Raw genomic sequence first — 18996 nt, 5'->3', positions numbered from 1 at the left:
AAACATTTCTCATTTTTTCCCCCGTCTTAAAATCACAGCCAAAAACAAGACTTTAGTGAGACCACCAAAAGCCCAGTGCTAGCAGGGTATGAAATTAGACAGCAGCCCACTGACAGCTGTATACTGCTGGCCAGATGTGCTAAACACTCAGAGCCAGCACGCCACCAGGCTAAATGGGTGAAATGAGCCGTTGTTGATAACTGTAGTGTCCCACATACTGCGAGCCTGACAGTTGGTGTCAGGAGGGGTGTGTGTGTGTGTGTGTGTGTGTGTGTGTGTGTGTGTGTGTGTGTGTGTGTGTGTGTTTTAAGAGCTGCCTTTAAGTGCCAGGCCAATTCTCCATAGATCAGTAAACTCAGAGAGAAGGGAGGCAGGCTCTTTTGTGACACGTATTGCTGAAACGTCGACATAGAGTCCATAATAAAGCTCCACATTTAAAGAGAGTTTTCGGCTTCACTCTATCATTTCAAAAGTGAGGGGCGATGCCAGAAGTGAATCAAAGTAAACAAACGACATCCTCGTCGTGGACCTTGAGGCATTTGCGTATTCGGAGGCTCGGGAGCAGGTGGAGGTTGCGGCGCTGGTCTCCCCGCTGAGGCCTCCTGAAGACTCCCGACACTCCAGCGACTCACCTGACCTTTAGTAACAAGCCAGATGGATGATATTAGCTAAATACCTAATGGACTCCTCGTGTTGGGAGCGAGCTGATGCCCCGAGTGAAGCAGTTCAAGCATCTGGGGTCTGTTCTGTGGAGTCTGTCCTCTTAAAGAGAGCTCCCCCAAGCACCAGCGGCAGCTAAGCAGCCGGCTATTTTCACTTCCAAATATGAGTGCGTTTTTGAGCTGAAGGAGGTTAAGGAGGTCATTGCGAGGAAGGTTGTGTAAGCTTCAGTGTGTTCAATTAGTGATAAGCTATATAATAATTAATTTCCAGCTTCATTTACTCAAAATTTGGCATTAAAATCAACTCCAAACGGTCCGTATGTGTATGGTTGTGTAAACCATGTATCTCCAAAACATTTTCTTATGCTTTAATCACAACAATCACTTCTGTTTGTAGCTTTTTGACATTTTGGTTTTGAAAGTACTGATTTAGCTCAAGAAGCAGGAGCACATTCTCACACCATGATGAGAAATCCCTGAATTCAAAGTGTCCTCACTGGGGATACGTGGTTCTTATTGGACATGATAATAAATAGTGTTATACAGAATGTCTATGTGTTGATAGTCTTTGATTAGCTCCTGTAACTCATCTGGGAAGAAAAGGAAATTATAATATTTTCCTCTTGTCACACCTTCATATCTTCCCTTCTCCCCTCGTTCTCACTTGCACCTCATCCTGTTTTTCTCTCATATCTGCCTTTCCGGTGTCATAATTTGTTCTTTGCTCCCTTTTATATTCTCCGGCATCCTCGTCCTCCTGCTCGTTCGCTTTCCTCCCTCATCTCCTCTCGTCGCCCCAGATCATCCAGGACCGCGTGGACTCCCATGTGTCAAGAAGCCGCTTGTTGTGGAACTCCCTCCCCGGTGGTCTCTATGCACTCCCCCAGTACTCGACTGACCCTGCCCAGTTCCCTTTTTACTATGCCATACTGGGTAAGTGTCAATCACATCTCACTGACACCGCACTCCACCGACAACTGTTGAGGGAAATAGTTTTGTAACATACAGATGTGGTAACTAGACAGAAGTTTGATTTTAGCTCACATCGTTCGGTTGCTTACGGCAAAAAAAAAAAAAATTGATGGGTGGCTTCAGCTTCCATGCTGATTTATTCAGAGTAGTTCAGCAGCATTGATTTGGCCCGTTGATCAGCACGGTCAACAACTGGTGCGACACCAGCGGATGTGATTCACAGCTCATGGAGGCAATTAAGGTACTCTGAAACACTCGGCACCCTAATGCCTAAATTAGTGTCAGAATAAGTGCCGCTCGGCATCATAACTCGGTCATATCCGCACATACAGATGTGGAACACGTTTGAACTCAGCACGACTCACACTGAGTTCCAGATATGACATCATAACCTGTACTCACAGATAAATGTCAACAAATGATCTCACAGATCATAAGAACATACTACGTATTTATAGTTTTTAGAAACTGAGTTGTGTGTTTGCTATAATTGCAGATAGGACAGAATGTGCCAATTGTCCGGGATGTAAACAGATTTACGCTGGAGTTGTAACCCGCTGCTCTCTAACTGACTCCATGGCAACATACTTCTTAAACACCCCCCCGAATCATCTCCAGAAACTCGGGGTGTGATAGATGGGAATCGGTGGCAGTAAAAATTGTTTTTGAGTGCCAGCCTACCATATTCCTCTCATTTTCTCCTCATCTTTGGCACTAAGAAATTGCAGTGGTGTTTCCACTCTGTTCTTGCCAGAGATCACCTGTCAGTCACTGAAAAGTCGTCCTCATTTTTTCTTCTTTTTTTTTCCGTTAATGTAGCTGAATTATTTTTTTTTTCAGTGCAGTTGTGCGGGTTCCAAGTTTTTCTTCAGTTTATTCCAAGTAAGCTGTTTTGCCTGGAAGCTGTTGATGGGAGTTAGAGGCTCTGACAGGACTTATCTGAGGACTTGGAAAACACAAGCAAGCAAACAGACCAGAGGCTGCTGGGGGTATCTGAGATCACCATGTTAGTGTTTTTTCCAACAACCTAATGTTTCCAGTCCACATTGAGAGCAAACTGTTCCAGCTGAAAGGGTAAAGTATGAGACGCTCACCTGGAGGACTGGGATTAGTGTCCTGTTTGGAACATATCCATGTACTGTTCACTTAATATTGTTACACTCATTATTTTCTGTTTTTCTTTTTTGATTGGTCAGGTTTAGAAAACAAAATTACCTGGTTAGGTTGAGGACCGGGGTCAGCAACTATCATTTTTTCCCCCAAAGAAATTTCCTCAAAATTAGAATAACAAGGTTATAATTAGCATGCATCAATATTTTCTCATATGGCTACTCTGCAGTGGTCTACTTATGCATATTGGTTACTTAATTCTTGCATTTCAATGACAGTAATAATAATTATGTTGTTCATTCAGGGAAAAACTGACTGATCACTAAGCTCTTTTAAAGCCTTGATGTCCTGAAGTCACATACACACGGACAAGATAAAATAAGTAATAGTAACCATGGTGATAACACTGGAGAGATTATTATCAAGCCTGGAAAAAAAGCAAATAGATCAATTAAATTAAAAAAAACGCATGAAACTGATGAAACGACTTAAAAAAAAAAAAAAAAAAAAAACGCAGCCAAAAATAAAAGAAAGATACAGAATATATAGAGCCACTGCAGAGGGGCGGAAGAGCCTCTCGTGGCTCCAGTGGTTGCCGACCCCACGCTTCAGGAAAACACGGTTCAGGTTAGACACGTTACACAGAATAACTTAACACACGTGATGTCCATTTCAGATCCTGCAGGGGGAACTGCAAACACAAAATCAGCAAATACACAATCTCACCCCATGATACTACATTTCTGAAACTGTTAATTAAAATAGCGAAATGCATAATTATGTATTTAAGATGCATATATGTGATGTAAGACTGCTGCTGAAGCAGAAAGCTGCAGGCTAAGACTGAAAGCAAGGTTGGCCTTGTGTGTGTTTATGTATACGTGGGTGTGTGCTGTATAGATATGCATGCAGACCGGGGTGAGTCTCCACAGACCGAGGCTGTAACTCGGATCGATGTTTGTCTTCCTCGGAGGGATTGTGGACACAGGGGTTAGAAGGACGAGCGGAGGGAGGGGTCGAGGCACAGCAAGAACGATGGGCCGGTCTGGCTTATGCCACCGCAGTAAATCACTATTTTAGCTGCTGCCATCTCCAGAGCTGCTGCTGCTGCTGCTCGGGGAATAAGTCGTCGCCAAAGCGGTGTGTGCACGACGGTTTCACTCTGCCGCCTTCCCGTAACTTTTGATGGCAAAGCAGGTGCAACTTCTGCCCGGTAGTTTGAGAAAGTTTGACTGACTGCTCAGACACGGTGGCCTCGGTAGCTGAAAGAATATCCCGACGTGATGGCGCGAGCTACATCTTTACTTTAGTTTGCGGGGAGCTGTGCCGCGCCGTGGGCTGTGGAGCTACTTAAAGCTCCACGTGTGTTAACTTTCCAGAGCGTTTCCTGTTGAGAATCTGGCTGGTTTGGCACACACACACACACACACACACACACACACAACCAGTCAATACCTCCACAATCATCTCTCAGCCGGGTTTAAAGCCGAACAGAGGACAAATTTGAAGAATGAGACCACGCTGATCACCAAAAGGAAAGACCAACAGCACCCATTGAAGACGTACTAATTGTTTTCTCTTTTTGGATGTCGAACATAAATGTGAATGTGTTCTTGGCCACCGGCCGTTTCTGTGGAGGAAGATAAGAGCTGCAGCGTTTCTTTGAGGCAGAGTTGTTGGAAGCAAAAAAAAAAAAAAAAAAAAATCAAACTTAATTGCAACAACACGAGCCAAATAATCATTATTTCCTCGCTATGTGATTACAGACAGGAATCTAGAGACAAAGCCTCCCTTCAGGTGCGTCAACGTGACGTGTATGCGGCTTGTATGGATGCATTGTACATGACAACAAAACGTGTGTCCAGTTGAAACACTGAAACCTGATGTAAGGTTTTTCATAAGTTGGGGGGGTTTGGCTGTTATTTCAGACTGATGGCTGCAGCTTTGTGCAGATCCCTGAGGGCAAGTGTGTTGTTAATTTTTAGGAATGATTATTTGTCTAATCTCCTGTTTAATTTGTAAAATATAGAGAGAGGTTGGGAGCTTTTAAGTAAACTTTGTTATAGTTCAGTTCTCTGATTTGGCTTTAGTTTGGTTTGGCAGGTTTAATCCCGCTTGCAGTTTCGTACTTTGTTCTGACTTCCTACAGTTGTGTCGAAACAAAGGAATCCATTCTCATATGCTGTTTACTCCAGGTGATCATTGGGACTTGCCACCTTGTAAGCAATTTCAGGGAAATCCTGATTGAGAAACATGGAATTTATTTATTGTAGTCCTAATTTTTTGGGGTGAATTTTAGTCAAATTCGACAAAAATGAAGTTTCAGTCATTATCTCCTCACCCTCATGCTGATGATGTCTGTGTGGCTGTGTGTCTCTGTCCGTGGTCCTGAAACATTCAGGACATACAGCGCCTCTTTTTACATCCATGGTGCTGAACATTTGAGCTCTTTCTGTCTTTTATCCATCGTCTCTTTTTAAAATGATTTCAGTTCAACTAAACTCTCATCTGCACATCAATGACGTTATAGTCATACTACATTTTGTAAACTCTGCTGGTTAGACAATGACATAGCCGAGGCCAAACTGGAATATATTCTGTATTTTGTATATTTACTAGAATCATATTTTTCATGCATTGTATATAATTAGAATAGTGTTTGTCGACAAGCTAAAACCATAATGTTGATAACTTTTACATGTTCATTGTTATTGTTCAGTTTTCACAAGAGGACCCAAAATGCAGACGCACAGGCAGGCAAGTCACTTGAACAATAAGCCAAGAAACAAAGCAAAACTAAAAGAAAACAAACCAGGAATACCGCAAGTAAACAGGAACCAAAAGCTGGAAACATACAACAGGAAGACGGGACAGGGAGACACAGGAACACAAGGGCAAAACAGACCAGACAGACCGACTACGACAAGACAAGGACTTAAGGACTTAAGCACACAAGGTGTGATTAACTAGTGGAGCACAGGAGAGGAGTGAAGGATGGGAACAAGGTTTTGTTTTTTGTTTTTTTTAAAAAAAGGGAGAAAATTAAAAGCAAACTTGACAGATGAGGACCGAACTTCAAAATAAAACAGGAAATAACTATGGCAATGGAATTCACCAATGGGAAGGAGCCCTGTGGTGAAGCATGTTTGTCCATATTGATTTCTACAATTTGTGTCATATCACGTTTATATTACATGTTGACCACAGCTTGAGACTGTGTACCAAGGCTTAAACTGTAACCACAAATCCACTGGATACTCTTAAGGAGACCTCTGGACCATTTCTTGCCATCTGTGGTGGCGACAATCAAATATCCAGCTGTGGTATGCAGACCAAAAGAGGTATCTTAACCCAAAATATGATCTTAACCAAGTTTTTTGTGTGTGTCTAAGCCTTACCAGAGTCTAAGCACAACATTACCACAACAAAAAATAGAGAGATTAACCTGAAGAAACATAAAGTCACAGCATGAAGAAATGTAAAGATTTAACAAATACCTGGAAATAGAGATATACATCAACATTCATTCTGCCAATTTCAGTGGTTCAAAAATGTAACATCTCTCTTCTTCAGCAAACTTTCTTTCGCTGGGCTGCACTGTCCTCCACGTTGGTGCCACTGAGATCAACTGTGCAGGACTGTTTTGCCGCGATCTCAAGTATATATTTTGTGAATTTCACAATAAAACCCTACACGAGTGAAATGAAAGGGGTGGGATGAAAGCTTGAGGTTTCAATTGATTTTCACTCATTTGCTTTGGAACATTGGATTCTTTTGCTCTCACAGAGGATATCTCTTCAATACTTTGCCGCTATGTGGCTGCTACTTGTTTTAAGGGTTGGCAGGCCAGGACAGATCTAATACCTCTTTAATGACACCAGCTGAAGCAAAAGAGTGAAGGGTAATGAGATATTGGCACTTGTCTGCAGGCGGTCTTAAAAAATACAGGAAGCTGTCCGATCACCAGACCCCAGCCATTCCTGAAAGAGCACCTCTTACCCACAGTAGCTGTGATGCCACCCTGATATCCCTTCCTGGGCAGTTTAAGAGCCATTCAGACATTGATTCATGTGACTCTAACAGCTCTCACATGACAGCCAGGTAGACTAATGACCCACATGCGACCTCAGCCGCTCTCAAGGCGCGAACGAGCCCGCAGAGGTTAAATACAGATCAAATATCAATCCAGGCAATCTAAGCTGAGGAAGCCTTTCAGATCGGAGGCAAAAGCCTTTCAAGAATCTGAAGTCCAGTTGCCTTTTGCACCTGTAAATATAGAGAAGTAAAGAGAAGTCCTAAAAATGGGTCCTACACTTCCCACAATGCAATCTTTTGTCCGACAAAACCCACCCTGCTCCAATTGGTAGCACAGTTTCTCTGCAGGTGTGGTGAGCCAAGACATTGTGTCTTTTAATAAAATCACGTCTGTAGCTTTCTGCAGGCAAGCGCAGATGAAACAGAAGGACTGAGCTTGTTTCTGTGACCCCGGCAAGGTCAGGCGTCGTGCTTCCATAAATACCACTAAGCCCACCTGAGATGGCTGGTCAGGGGGCCTGGTGTCAGAGAGATGGATAGAGCAACACTAAAGAGCACTCCGGCTCCGCTTATCCATTAGGATGCGTATTCCCTTATTCCCATACACACCCAACACTTGGCAGTCCACGTGCCTTGCAGTCCCGGCCGTCGTTGTGGATATTACATACTGTGTGTCTGTGCGTTCCCATTTTCACTCCGCTGTGCCGTGAGTGGATTTTGAGCTTCTCACACACGGGCATCGGAGATTTTAAAAGAACTTGTTGCAACGTGAAAGGGTTCATTTGTTAAGTCCAGCCCACAGCTCCTCTCACCTCTACAGGACCCCCAGCTTTATCGCTTTGGTTCATTCTCACCAGTTTAAAGCCATAGTAGGCAGCTTTTTGTAAAATCTTGTGTTCTGACAAGTTTGGTTTTAATATGTTATTAAATGCTGTTAAAAGATTGTGTTATGTCCCGATTGACAGCCGTTTAACAGTGAAATAACTTTAAACTAAAGTTAAATCAACTATAAACTCACCATTATTTTAATGATGGTTAGTACATGTTGTTCCCCGGGAAACTAATATTGGATCATCCATGACTCCAAATGATGCCTGTTGTTGTTGTTGTTGTTGTTGTGTGTCCTTATTGTGTCAAAAGGCAACTGTTTGCTAACAGCTTCACGGTATCAACGTTATAAGGAGATGACGTGTTGTGTTCGCAGCGTGTTGTGCTGCGTGGAATACTACCTAATATACCTCACATACATTTAACATTAAGATTCTTGCAATAAATAACATGACTTCGAAAATCTGTCCAACAGGTGTGAAGTTGATACTACATTGACCTGAAATTAAGTCCAAATTCCTGGAAAGTAAATAAAACTGAGATCAACAAAATCACCTCATTTTGATGAATCACCTGATAAACAGTTAATAGATAATTAAATAGTCTGGAAACGACATGCTAAGCAGGAGTAAATCTGCATCAGCATGAGTTAAGCATGAGACGTGTTGCTGTGCTGGTTCGGGGTGATCCTTTGTTTGTTTTTTCTCCCGGTTTTAATTCAACAACTGTGCGATAATTATTCTTACATAGATCATGAACATAACGCTGTTTACAGGATCAAAACAAGGTATCATATAGTCAAGAGTCTCACCTCAATCTCGTAATCAAACTATCAGTGTGCACGTACTGAACACACTCGATGCTGTCAAAGATGACTGGACATTTCACACTGCATGATCCTCTATAGATAGAAGCACACGAGCGTATTCATTTATTATATTATATGGAATGTATTCAGAAAATAAAATCCAGTCGTAGAAGCCGATGATTTATAATATTGATGCATTACTTTGGCGCAGGCTGCCACCGGGGGGAATCAATTTCCTCAACCCTATTTACCCGTTGTAGCGTACACCAGGGATCATTTATCGAAAGGGAGTAATTTAAAGTTTGGTTCCGCTTCATAATTTCTCCTTTTCAACTGTTTTGTTCTTTTGTTCGCTTCAATAAAATGCAAAAAAAAAAAAAAAAAAAAAAAAAAAAAGGTAAATAACAAGAACTGTTTTATTGTGAGGTTGTTGAACATACAATTGCCTCTTTTATAGGATTCAGAATTCAGTGAAACAGACACACGGAAAGCAAACTGTTCACTCTTGTATTAGACATGTTTACTCATGCTCGCTCGCGGGGACCAGGGGTATATATGCTGTCAGGAAGATGGATGACGGGTGCAGCGCGGAGCAGCCTGTGTCCAGTTAACCGTGATGGAGCTTCATGGAGAGCTACATCTGCACAAATGTGTGTTAAAAACCTAAACAGTTTACCCATGACAACTGTTTCTGAACCGTGTGTGTGTGTGTGTGTGTGTGTGTGTGTGTGTGTGTGTGTGTGTGTGTGTGCGTCCAGGTAAGAGCCCCTCGCAGCAGTTTACAGCAGTGATCCATACAGTTACTCCTCTGCAGTCCCAGATCTCCCCTGTGGTGAAGCTCATCATCGCCGTAGCCAAGTCCAAGTTCTGTGCACAGGTGGGAAGTGTGTTTATGTCGCGCTGTGATTTGGTGCAGCGAAGGGAGAAACAAAAACAACAGTGTTACATATTTAACTAGTTTGAACGATATCAAGAGGAGTCGATGTTTCCTCTGCTTTTCCTTTTCACATTCTGCGTCCTGTTCCTTTCTTCTTCCCTTCTTCTTGTTCGCTCTAAAGATCTAATGAGAGAGTACATCCATTCCTCAGACACAACATGATGTTAGGGCCCAAATGCAAGGAAAAGACATGACTGCTGGTCGAACTGCTTGATGTTGTAAGATGCTGGGAAAAAAAAAAAAATTGATGTTCTTGGAAAATGGGAAAACAGTAAAAGAGAGTGGTCTCGGTGGTGATTGCCTCACATTGGCTGATGCTACAGCTGTACATAGGTTTTTCTGTCGGCAGCCTACAAGACCTACAGGTCTGAAGATGCTGGCTTTGGTAATGAATTTAACCACTTTTTACGTATTTCCTACTTTGTTTGACACACTTTCTGAGGATACTAGGGCCACTGTTTTAGTTTGAAAATGCAGTTATAGTGCTCCAAATGTTTCCAAGGCATAGATACTTTACCACAGTAACAGGTGACATCAGTAACATAGTAACTTCACAGTGAATCAAGGCCATGAAGGAAAAACAACTTCAACATGCGATAGTGGTTTAATATCATATTGACCCATATCATCATAATATCATTCTAATAGTGCAATTCATAGTATTACTACTTTAATACTTTAAAATTACAATGCCGTGATCACCATATTATGATTTTGTCCTTAACATTTTAGATTAGGGGCCCAGTCATCCAAACGGCTAACGGACAGCTATATATTAGCATGACTTCTACATAGACTGCTCACTAAAAAATGCAGAATTAAAATGCTTTGCTTGAAGGTCTCATATTGTTTTTATTTATGATAAAGCAGATGCTATTGAAAGATATTGTGTGAAAAGTGTTTTAAGAGACGGGCTCTACAACAGAGCATTCACACAGAGGGTGAATAGACGTGCTGCAGCAATGGACGCTATTTTGAAAAATGAACATGGAACATTTTCTAGAAGGCATCCAAAATAAAAGTAAGAACCAGAAACAAATATCGGGTCTTTAAAAATAAGACTCTGTTGTGTCTTATACTTTGTTAAAGATATCAGCTGTTTTAAAAACCTTTGTTCAGAAGCTAATGTATGATGATGTTAATGATTACATGTGCTCTTCCTGTACAGATTGTGGTTTTATGGAACTGCGACAAGCCTTTACCTCCTCGGAACAAGTGGCCCTCCACCAGTGTGCCTCTCGCTGTCATTGAAGGACAGACCAAGGTAACAGCTGCTGGCTTTTTGCATCCATTATGTATTAAAAGAAAACATTTATCCTGCCTTCATAAAAAAACTGACTTGCTCAAAGATGCTTCAGCCAAAGTCTGTTGGCGGTCTACATCACCACGAACCTCAGCTTTAAGACAAACTGACTGTTGGCACTTTAAACATTCAAGAAAAAGGGAACCAGACAACAATCCTCAGAGGAAGGTGCCTTTAAAAAACACCTCTGGTACATTATGCACAAGCCAGTGAGATGGGAGAAACTTATTTTTGAAAATAATAACCTTATCATCAGATGTTAAAACCTTCAGCACACTTTCTGGGATAATTACCTCAGAGGATAAGAGAGGTTATGACAGCATGAGCCCGATAAGGTTGAAATAGTCAAAATGTCTCCTTAGGATCCATCCTCGTATCAGTGTAGGTAGCAGTTAGACTTGAGAGAAATCAGCAAATTCTTAAATTAAACCCTCAGTGGGACCAGTGTACGAAGCTTAAACGGAGCTTAAACGATCCTGTGATGAGCATTTAGAGCGTTGCAATGACCTCAGGGAGAAATTCCACACCGTACAGAGCTCCACCTCATGATAAATGATTCAGGAAATTAAGCAAATACCCTTGAGGATGCCAGATGTTCAGACCCCTGTGTGCTCTTATTATATGAACAAAAAAAACCTCAAGAAAAACAAGAGCGGACCCTGATCAAGGCTCGCTGAGGCTGAACTGTATCAGTGTGTTAGTCTGAACTTCTCAAAGCGTCGCTGACAAAGAAAGGCTTTTATCTGCCTCAGACTCTCTTTGGATTTTATTATCCCTCTTGTAAGTGTTCAGTCCATTGAGCGCGTTTGATTGTTTGCTGCAGAAAATTCTGCACCAAGCGGCTCTCATGAATACTCTGTCTGTAGTCTGTTATCTGCTCACAATAGTCCTGGTGCTGGATTGTGGAGGCCTGTGAATGTTGCTGATGTAACGAAAGAGACAGTTTTGATTTCATTTCTCTCTTTTAAGATTTATATTTACATTTAGGGCATTTAGCAGCAGACGCTTTTGTCCAAAGTGACTTACAATAAGAAGCATCAAATCTGTATGTATCTATGCATATTTTTGTAACACTTACTTAGATGATCCCAAATGTTTCCATCAATGTTTAAACCCTGAGAAATCCGTAACATTGTTCACAGTAACAGTGCTTTTCATTTGGTCGCCTGTCATTTTAAACTTCTGGGAGAGAGTCAATGCGTAACGTAAATACAACTTCAAAACATCTCGTTGTCCATGTACATTGTACGGATGGATTTTCATAAGCAGGCACGGCTGTTTAACAATGAAAACACAGACTCCCATGATCCCACACTACTTATTTCTTCTGTTTAGTTTTGAATTAAAGAGGCCCCTAGTGGCAGAAATTCCATACTGTGCATTAAACATCCCCACAGGATGGTGTGTGTGTGTGTGTGTGTGTGTGTGTGTGTGTGTGTGTGTGTGTGTGTGTGTGTGTGTGTGTGTGTGTGTGTATTTGTGTTCCACTGGCCTCTCCCTGTCCGTCTCAGTTTCTTCACACCTGTCAGGGTGTAAAAATTCACACTGTCTCTCGTTTACCCCCAATGAATCAGAGAATAGGTGAAATCATTTCAAGTGAAAAACACCTGAGTGTTTTTTGGCTTACCCTCCTGAGTAACTGTCCGATGTGCTGTGGTCATTTTGACTTGTGAAACCTTTGGCATTTATAAAAACAGTGTTTCATATTTGGGTGGCGCGTCGCCATCTGGTTCGGGCCCGTCGCCAGGCAGAGGGATTGGGGTGCGATGCTGCCCCATATCACACCCTTCCAGCTCCAATTAATTTTCTGCTTAAAAAATAAAAAATACGATGCTGACTTATAATTAGTGTGTTCAATGCAGTCTGTGGAAAGTTTTCACTGACCAGTGTTTCTGTAAATGATGCACCGGCACATTTGGTGCAGAAAGTCTTGAAGAAATGCAACACAAACACGTTGCCCTGAGGTGCCCTGAGGTGCCTTGAGGTGCCCTGAGGTGCCTTGAGGTGCTCAGGGTGCGGCCCCCCAGTTTTATTTTTTTTCTGCCACGATACACCTAATCTCTCCCACTTCCTGTCACCGGTGATATCTTTTGTTTTGAATTTTCGTGAGCAGTGCAAGCTTTACATATGCCGTCTTATCACATTTAATCTGGTGTCTCTGATCTGTTGCAGCAGGCTTGGACCAGATTTGGACAGCCTCTCACGCATGAACAAAAGAATGTCAACATCCAGTTTATAACCAAAAGCAGCAATTAAAAAGTGTGGTTTTATCGTGAGTGATGACTCAGTGCTGTCACTGTAGTAGCTGTAATGACTTAAGTACACTTATTAACTGCACTGTTCTCACATTGTCACATTGTTCCGCTGACAGAACGTAGACAAGAAGTTCAACTCAAGATGGAGCAACAACAACACTGTTTCCAGTTTTGTAAAAATGAGAAACAAGAAATGATTTTGTCAGAGACTCAGTGTAATAACATTTTTCAGCCGCTGCCTCCCTGCAAACTGTGCCTACTTGTGTCAGTGGGAGGTGTCAGAAGTCAGAGAGGTTGGAAACACTTGTTTGTTCTTTAACTTTGCACTCTGCGACATTGCTTAATATATATTCAATATACTCTATCTATATACTAATATAAACTAATTTCCTGTTAGAATCGGACCCTCATGCAGCGATGTATCTGAGACACTCTCACTGCTTGAGATTGAAGCAACATGAGTTTTGAATACAAGCAACGCGAGTGATGCTGGGGGTGTGACTTTGTTGTGATTGTTCTCATTTGCAGTATTATTGAGTAATGGTCTGCCTTCAAGTACACACACGTAGGAGCTGACGGCTATTATGTGATATTTCATGAAGAGGTTAAAAAAAAAATGTCTCGTTTATTTTTTTTTTAATCTAATCATCTTCAAACAGCTGCCTCCGCTGCTGATGCTGTGTGGTCTAATTGTTTCTGCCTGTTTCAATGTAAATGTTTCCACATTGAGAGACGAGAGCAATGTTTCCATTGGTGACAATTAAATGTATCTCAGTGGCCATATGCGCGCGTGTGTGTGTGTGTGTGTGTGTGTGTGTGTGTGTGTGTGTGTGTGTGTGTGTGTGTGTGTGTGTGAGAGAGAGAGAGAGAGAGAGAGAGAGAGGGAGCCAGTATCCAGCAGCGTCTATGGTCCTATAATTAGTCGTGTGGTATATTGTCGTGCAACACAGACAGATGCTCTTCAGTGTGTTTCCTTCCAAGCCCTCGCTTTGTTTGCTCCCACTCTATTAACTACACACACACACACACACAGAGGAAGTTTGTGATTTGCCTCAACAGAGCGCAGCAGCAGGGTAATTTGCTGTCTGTTATGAGTGTTTGTACTCTGTAATGCTGAGTGGATACACTCCATCAGCAAGCTTTTACTTCCTCCCTCTGTCTGTCAGGTACGTCTGTACTCCGTGTTTGCTTCCACTCTTTCTTCATCGAGTCAGATCTTCTGGAGGACAGTACATCCACACCATGACATTTTGTATCTGCTCCTTAAATTCATTTTGTTAGTATCCCAAGAACACCCGTATTCTTGGCGATGTAGAAGACAGTACATGATGATAAGGCATGTACTCAGCGTGGGCGGGGCCACACAGGGAGCGTGATTGGCTGATCGGATGAATCAGGATCCTCGGCCTCTCTAGAGGGGAGATCCTGCTTGCTCAGCATTTATGACCCGCATGTCAATATGATCGAAGGAGTGACCTATGGATTCCCCGCTATCGCTGTTAATATGTCGACCATATCTCAGCTTCATCAATCACCTCGACTCCCGCAGCCTGAAATTTTGTATTGATAAGTTAATCCTCAGCATTGACTAGGTAGGCGTTTGAATTATAGCAGAGGAGCAGAAAAGTGGAGAGTTCAAAGGTCGAGTAGGAACTGGATTGAACGGAGGGGCAGAGAGAGGAATAGATGTGTTGACCAGAAAATATCCTTCAGTATCTATTAATAATCATTCTGAAAAAGGTGGAAAGACTTTCCTCAGGTTTTATACAGTCTCTGCTAACATTTGTATCCAAAATCTACTGTAGAATTGATGCATTTATACACATGCTGAGTCACGTGTTTGTTTTAGTATTATTGCCTAAATGTGAAGTTGTGATGACACACACACGAAAATATCCTTTAGTTCATTCTTATTAGGCTAAACAGAGTCAGGGTTTATAAACAAAATGTATTTTGTCAGCATTAAATTTCAGTTATTCAGACCCGTAGGACGGATGTATATTCGTTTTTGTCTCAAATTTGATATATTACAACTGTTATTCACATGAGACGGCCGTGGTTTGTTTGGGTTCTGGCACCAAAACTACCTGGTAAGGTTTAGGAAAAAACATAAACTGTCTTTTAGTCACTCCACTTATACAAGTCAAGTCACTTAATTTGTCTACGTCGACGTGTTACGACGTAGATACAGTAGCTGAACAGTAGCTGTTAACTGTCTCTCTCTGCTATGTCATGCCAGGTGGGTTGTGTACAGTTTGAGTGTTTTCGTTAAAAACAACTGCCTGCTGTGACTGGAATCATGGGAGCCAAGTGAATCAGTAAAGTTGAGACTGTAAAACCAAAACAAGGGGCTGAAATATGCTTTTCCAGCTCTAGAGTCAGTTGATAACTCCTAGCAGATTCATTAATGTGTTCGAGTCCATTACATGGGCTGCTTTAATCCATCGTTAACGCTAAAATATAGGTTAGGGCAATTCCATGTCAGTTCTAACACACTCGTCTGTGTTAAGGTTGGGGTAGAATTAAGGTGCAGACCAAATGCAGACTCACAAGCGGCAGGATAAGGAGGAGCAAAAGGTGAGCTTTAGGTGAGCTGAGAAATACAAAAACCAGGAGAACAAATGAGAAATCCAAAATAGACAAGGACTAAACAAAGTAGCAACTAAGGAGGAAGCAAGGTACAACAAAAAGCAAAGTTCAAAAAATCCAAAACATACCGACCGGTAGGAAACGTCACAAAGGGCATAACACAAAAACGAACTGGCAAACACCAGAGGGAAGACAAAGACTATATACACTAACGATAAGAGGAACAGCTGAGGTGGAGCAGCAGGTGAGCAGGATGTGGCTGGTGAGCAGCACACAGACAGACGGGGGGGACAAGCAGCCAGGAGGAAGGGGAGAACAGAGGGAAGGACACAGGAGACACTGAAAGGACACAAGAGGGCCTGGAAATCAAAACACAAGACAAAACAAGACACTGAACCATGACAGTCTGTGTATGACTCAAATGCTCCGACTGAAATAGTCTCACACCAGTAATGAAATTGGCTTCCCGCGGTTTTTAATAATGGTCCTTCAGATGGCTCTGTGCTCTTTGACTTTTAACTGTAATTCACAGACGTCTTGATGTATCGCCGGCACGAAGACGGACTGGATATCTCCAAAGACTCCATTTGAAGTAGCGGGAGTCATGGCAAATATAAAAGGGGGGAAATGGGTGGAAGGAGAGCGACAAAGATAAGGTCCAGACCATTGAACCGCCAGTGATCTCAGTGGGATCTAATCTCTGTCCAGAGGCAGAACGGCATCGATGCCAGCCAGAGGGAGGCAGCAGGGGAGTGATGGGGCGGAGGGGGGAGGGGCTCACTCAGACAGGTATAGACAGGTGGGTTCAGCCATTATGAGGTTTTGAAAAAAAGTTTGTCCCAGCTCTTTTATTCAATCGAACTGTGACTAATGAGTGGAAATATTTTAAGTCAGTGAAGATTAAGCGCGAATAATCGACCGTGCTCAGGATAAACGATGTATGTTTCTGAAGCACCTCAGACAGTGACTAGGTAACTAGGGCCCTTCCTGACTCCCAACAGGTAAACATGAGCAATCAATAAAATAAACCTCTGACAAAGTGGCCTGAAGGAATTTTAGAGTAATAAAGTGCCCCATCACAGTGTGTGTGCTCTGTCATGTTCATTTTTACTCATGCAAATCCTCGATACCATGAATTTTTTACATTCACACCATTCGCCCGGGATGAATGCAGTTAATTATCAGGCTAATTTACTACAGCCAATTACACTGTGATGGCGGTTTTCATAAGGAAGCTGAGCGGCCCGTTCCACTGCTACGAACACCATCCTGACTGAACTAATTACCTGCCTGCTGATTATGTCGCATCCATCCAAAGAAAATGCATTCTCTCACTTAAAGCAGTGATTTAATGTAGTGTCACTCTCCAATAATTAGAGGAATTTTGGGGGGGGGATTTGTGTTCATAGTCGTTTGAAGTTGCGCTTAATTTCTCGACGAATTTGCACTGACTCGTTAAGCTGAGATGGAAGTAGACATTAACCTTGAAGATATTTGTGGTCTTACTTTACAAATAAGCCTCTTAATATCACCCCTGGGGCTGTAAATTAAATCTACTTTATTTCAGACAGTGAATCCGTGTTGAACGCCAGTACTGTGACAGAAGTTAACGCAGAGGTCTATTTCAGTGATACAAAATCTTGGCTGGCCGAGGTAAAAGGGAAGAAAAATAATTGGATACAGCCAGTTTTCTCCAACTTCTGACTGAGATAATCTTTCATATACAGGACTGTTTCTGAACATTTTAGCAGCATTTTACATGGCCACCACCCCTCTGGCTCTGTCATTTTGATCTAATTAAATGAATGACTTGATGTAATTTCTTAGCAATAAAGCACCATATGAAAGCAATAAACCATTGACAGGAAGGTGCATCCAGTTCTGCTATTGGCTCCATCAGCACTGGATGCAGCCTGTTCTCACTCCCCAACACGTGAACTACAGCAGCCTGGCTTCAGAGTTGGATGCTGTAGTTACCCCTCCAGCTTCAGTTCGTAACGCGCTGCTCATGGGCAGTAGTGTAAATGAACAAAAAAAGTCCAAGGCAGGAAGTGGCTGGGGTAATTGGCGGGATATTAATAATTAGCTCCAGAAACTGGAGCTCACATCCTCTTTATGACTAGGGTCAGTAGTGATTGTTTTTAATTTATGTGGTGTCAGTAAGTGAACGTCGGTAAAAGATGTGAGTGATGTCAGGTACATGATTTGCGTTACGTCACCTACGTTTGTTATTTTAACCTGTAAAATGATCTTGGCCTAAAACTAAGTAGTTGTTTTGCCTCTTCAAGGAAACCGCTACCATTCCACATTAATTACATTCATAGCATTCAGCGCGCTTTATTTTGAAAGTCTGACTGGGCATCATGTATAATGTACTGTTGCAAACATGACCAGCAATCCTTTATTTTTGAAAATCTAACCAGAAGTTGCAAATGACATGTTATTGCCAACTTGGCCACAGTGCCTGTCCAAAACTAACACTACAGAGGTAGGTAGAACGTGAGGGTTTGAAGCTTGAGGTCACTGATCAATCTGCGGAATTTGACAATTGGGAATTAGACCATGTTGTTGGACGAAGGATAACTCTGGAGTTCACACCAGAAAAGGGAATGCATGCTTGAATATGTCCATTATGACCGTAGCTTCAATCCCTTGTCACCGTTTTGTCCCAGTTTGTATGTATTCAGGAAGACAGTTGTTGACCTGTGCTGAACTTTAGCTACTCAGCGGTCAATAATTCAGTCAATAGCATCATCAGCCGTCTTTAGGCTAATGGATCAAGCTGCTGGTTGCTCGGGAGTAAATTGATAAAGAGTCACAGGAAAAGTTATGAAGGCAACTGGTATGTCGATAGACACACAGCAGGGTTTTCTCACCTCTTTACCTTTAAAATGGACATCACCATACTCCCTGTGATATGTGGTAAAAAAAAAAAAAAACCTCTGATGAGATACTTTCCATGATAAACTACTGTCAATGATGTCAGTTGTCTCTCTCTGTGCCCCTCTTCCCAGACGATGAGCAGTCGTTTTTACCCCCACGACGTCATCCTCACCGATGCTGTTCTCAGTCTGGATGAAGACTCGGTTCTCTCGACAAATGAGGTGAGTCTCTGATAACTTATCAACCAACTGGCACGACAATGTAGGGGACTTTTCCACGAGCTGGTGAACTGAGACACTGATGCTTTATCAACAAAATGAGGTGAGACGGATGCATTCCCAAGACACAAGGCCACCAAAACACCATTATCAGACATCTGGATTAGAATCTCAATTACTGGATTAATCACCAAACAGCTTAAGTGAAGAATCAGTTCGCCAAGGCTGGCTGTAAATACACACAGAAAACACTGCATCTTCATAGTATGTCAAATAGTTGCACTTAGATGTACTTTTCAAACTGAAATGATGGTTGTTTCACTAACCTCTGCCCCCACTGTTGCCACAAATGCCAAGATTTCTGTTCTCCCACAGCAATCATACAATTTAAATGCT

General features: G+C 42.2%; 1 protein-coding gene across 1 annotated transcript in view; it reads left to right on the top strand.

The window, feature by feature from the left end:
* The window catches only part of LOC119012419 (exostosin-1), a 264612-nt gene that overhangs the window by 227923 nt on the left and 17693 nt on the right, over positions 1 to 18996 (top strand). The window contains exons 7-10 of the mRNA XM_037086241.1: positions 1463 to 1595; positions 9174 to 9292; positions 10521 to 10616; positions 18514 to 18603. Coding sequence (XP_036942136.1) covers positions 1463 to 1595; positions 9174 to 9292; positions 10521 to 10616; positions 18514 to 18603 — 438 coding nt within the window. The remainder of the gene's footprint in view (positions 1 to 1462; positions 1596 to 9173; positions 9293 to 10520; positions 10617 to 18513; positions 18604 to 18996) is intronic.

Source organism: Acanthopagrus latus, chromosome 22 (assembly GCF_904848185.1).
Source record: "Acanthopagrus latus isolate v.2019 chromosome 22, fAcaLat1.1, whole genome shotgun sequence".
Classification (NCBI taxonomy): Eukaryota; Metazoa; Chordata; class Actinopteri; order Spariformes; family Sparidae; genus Acanthopagrus; species Acanthopagrus latus.
Note: the sequence above shows the minus strand (reverse complement) of the source record. Positions and strands in the feature narration are given on the sequence as shown.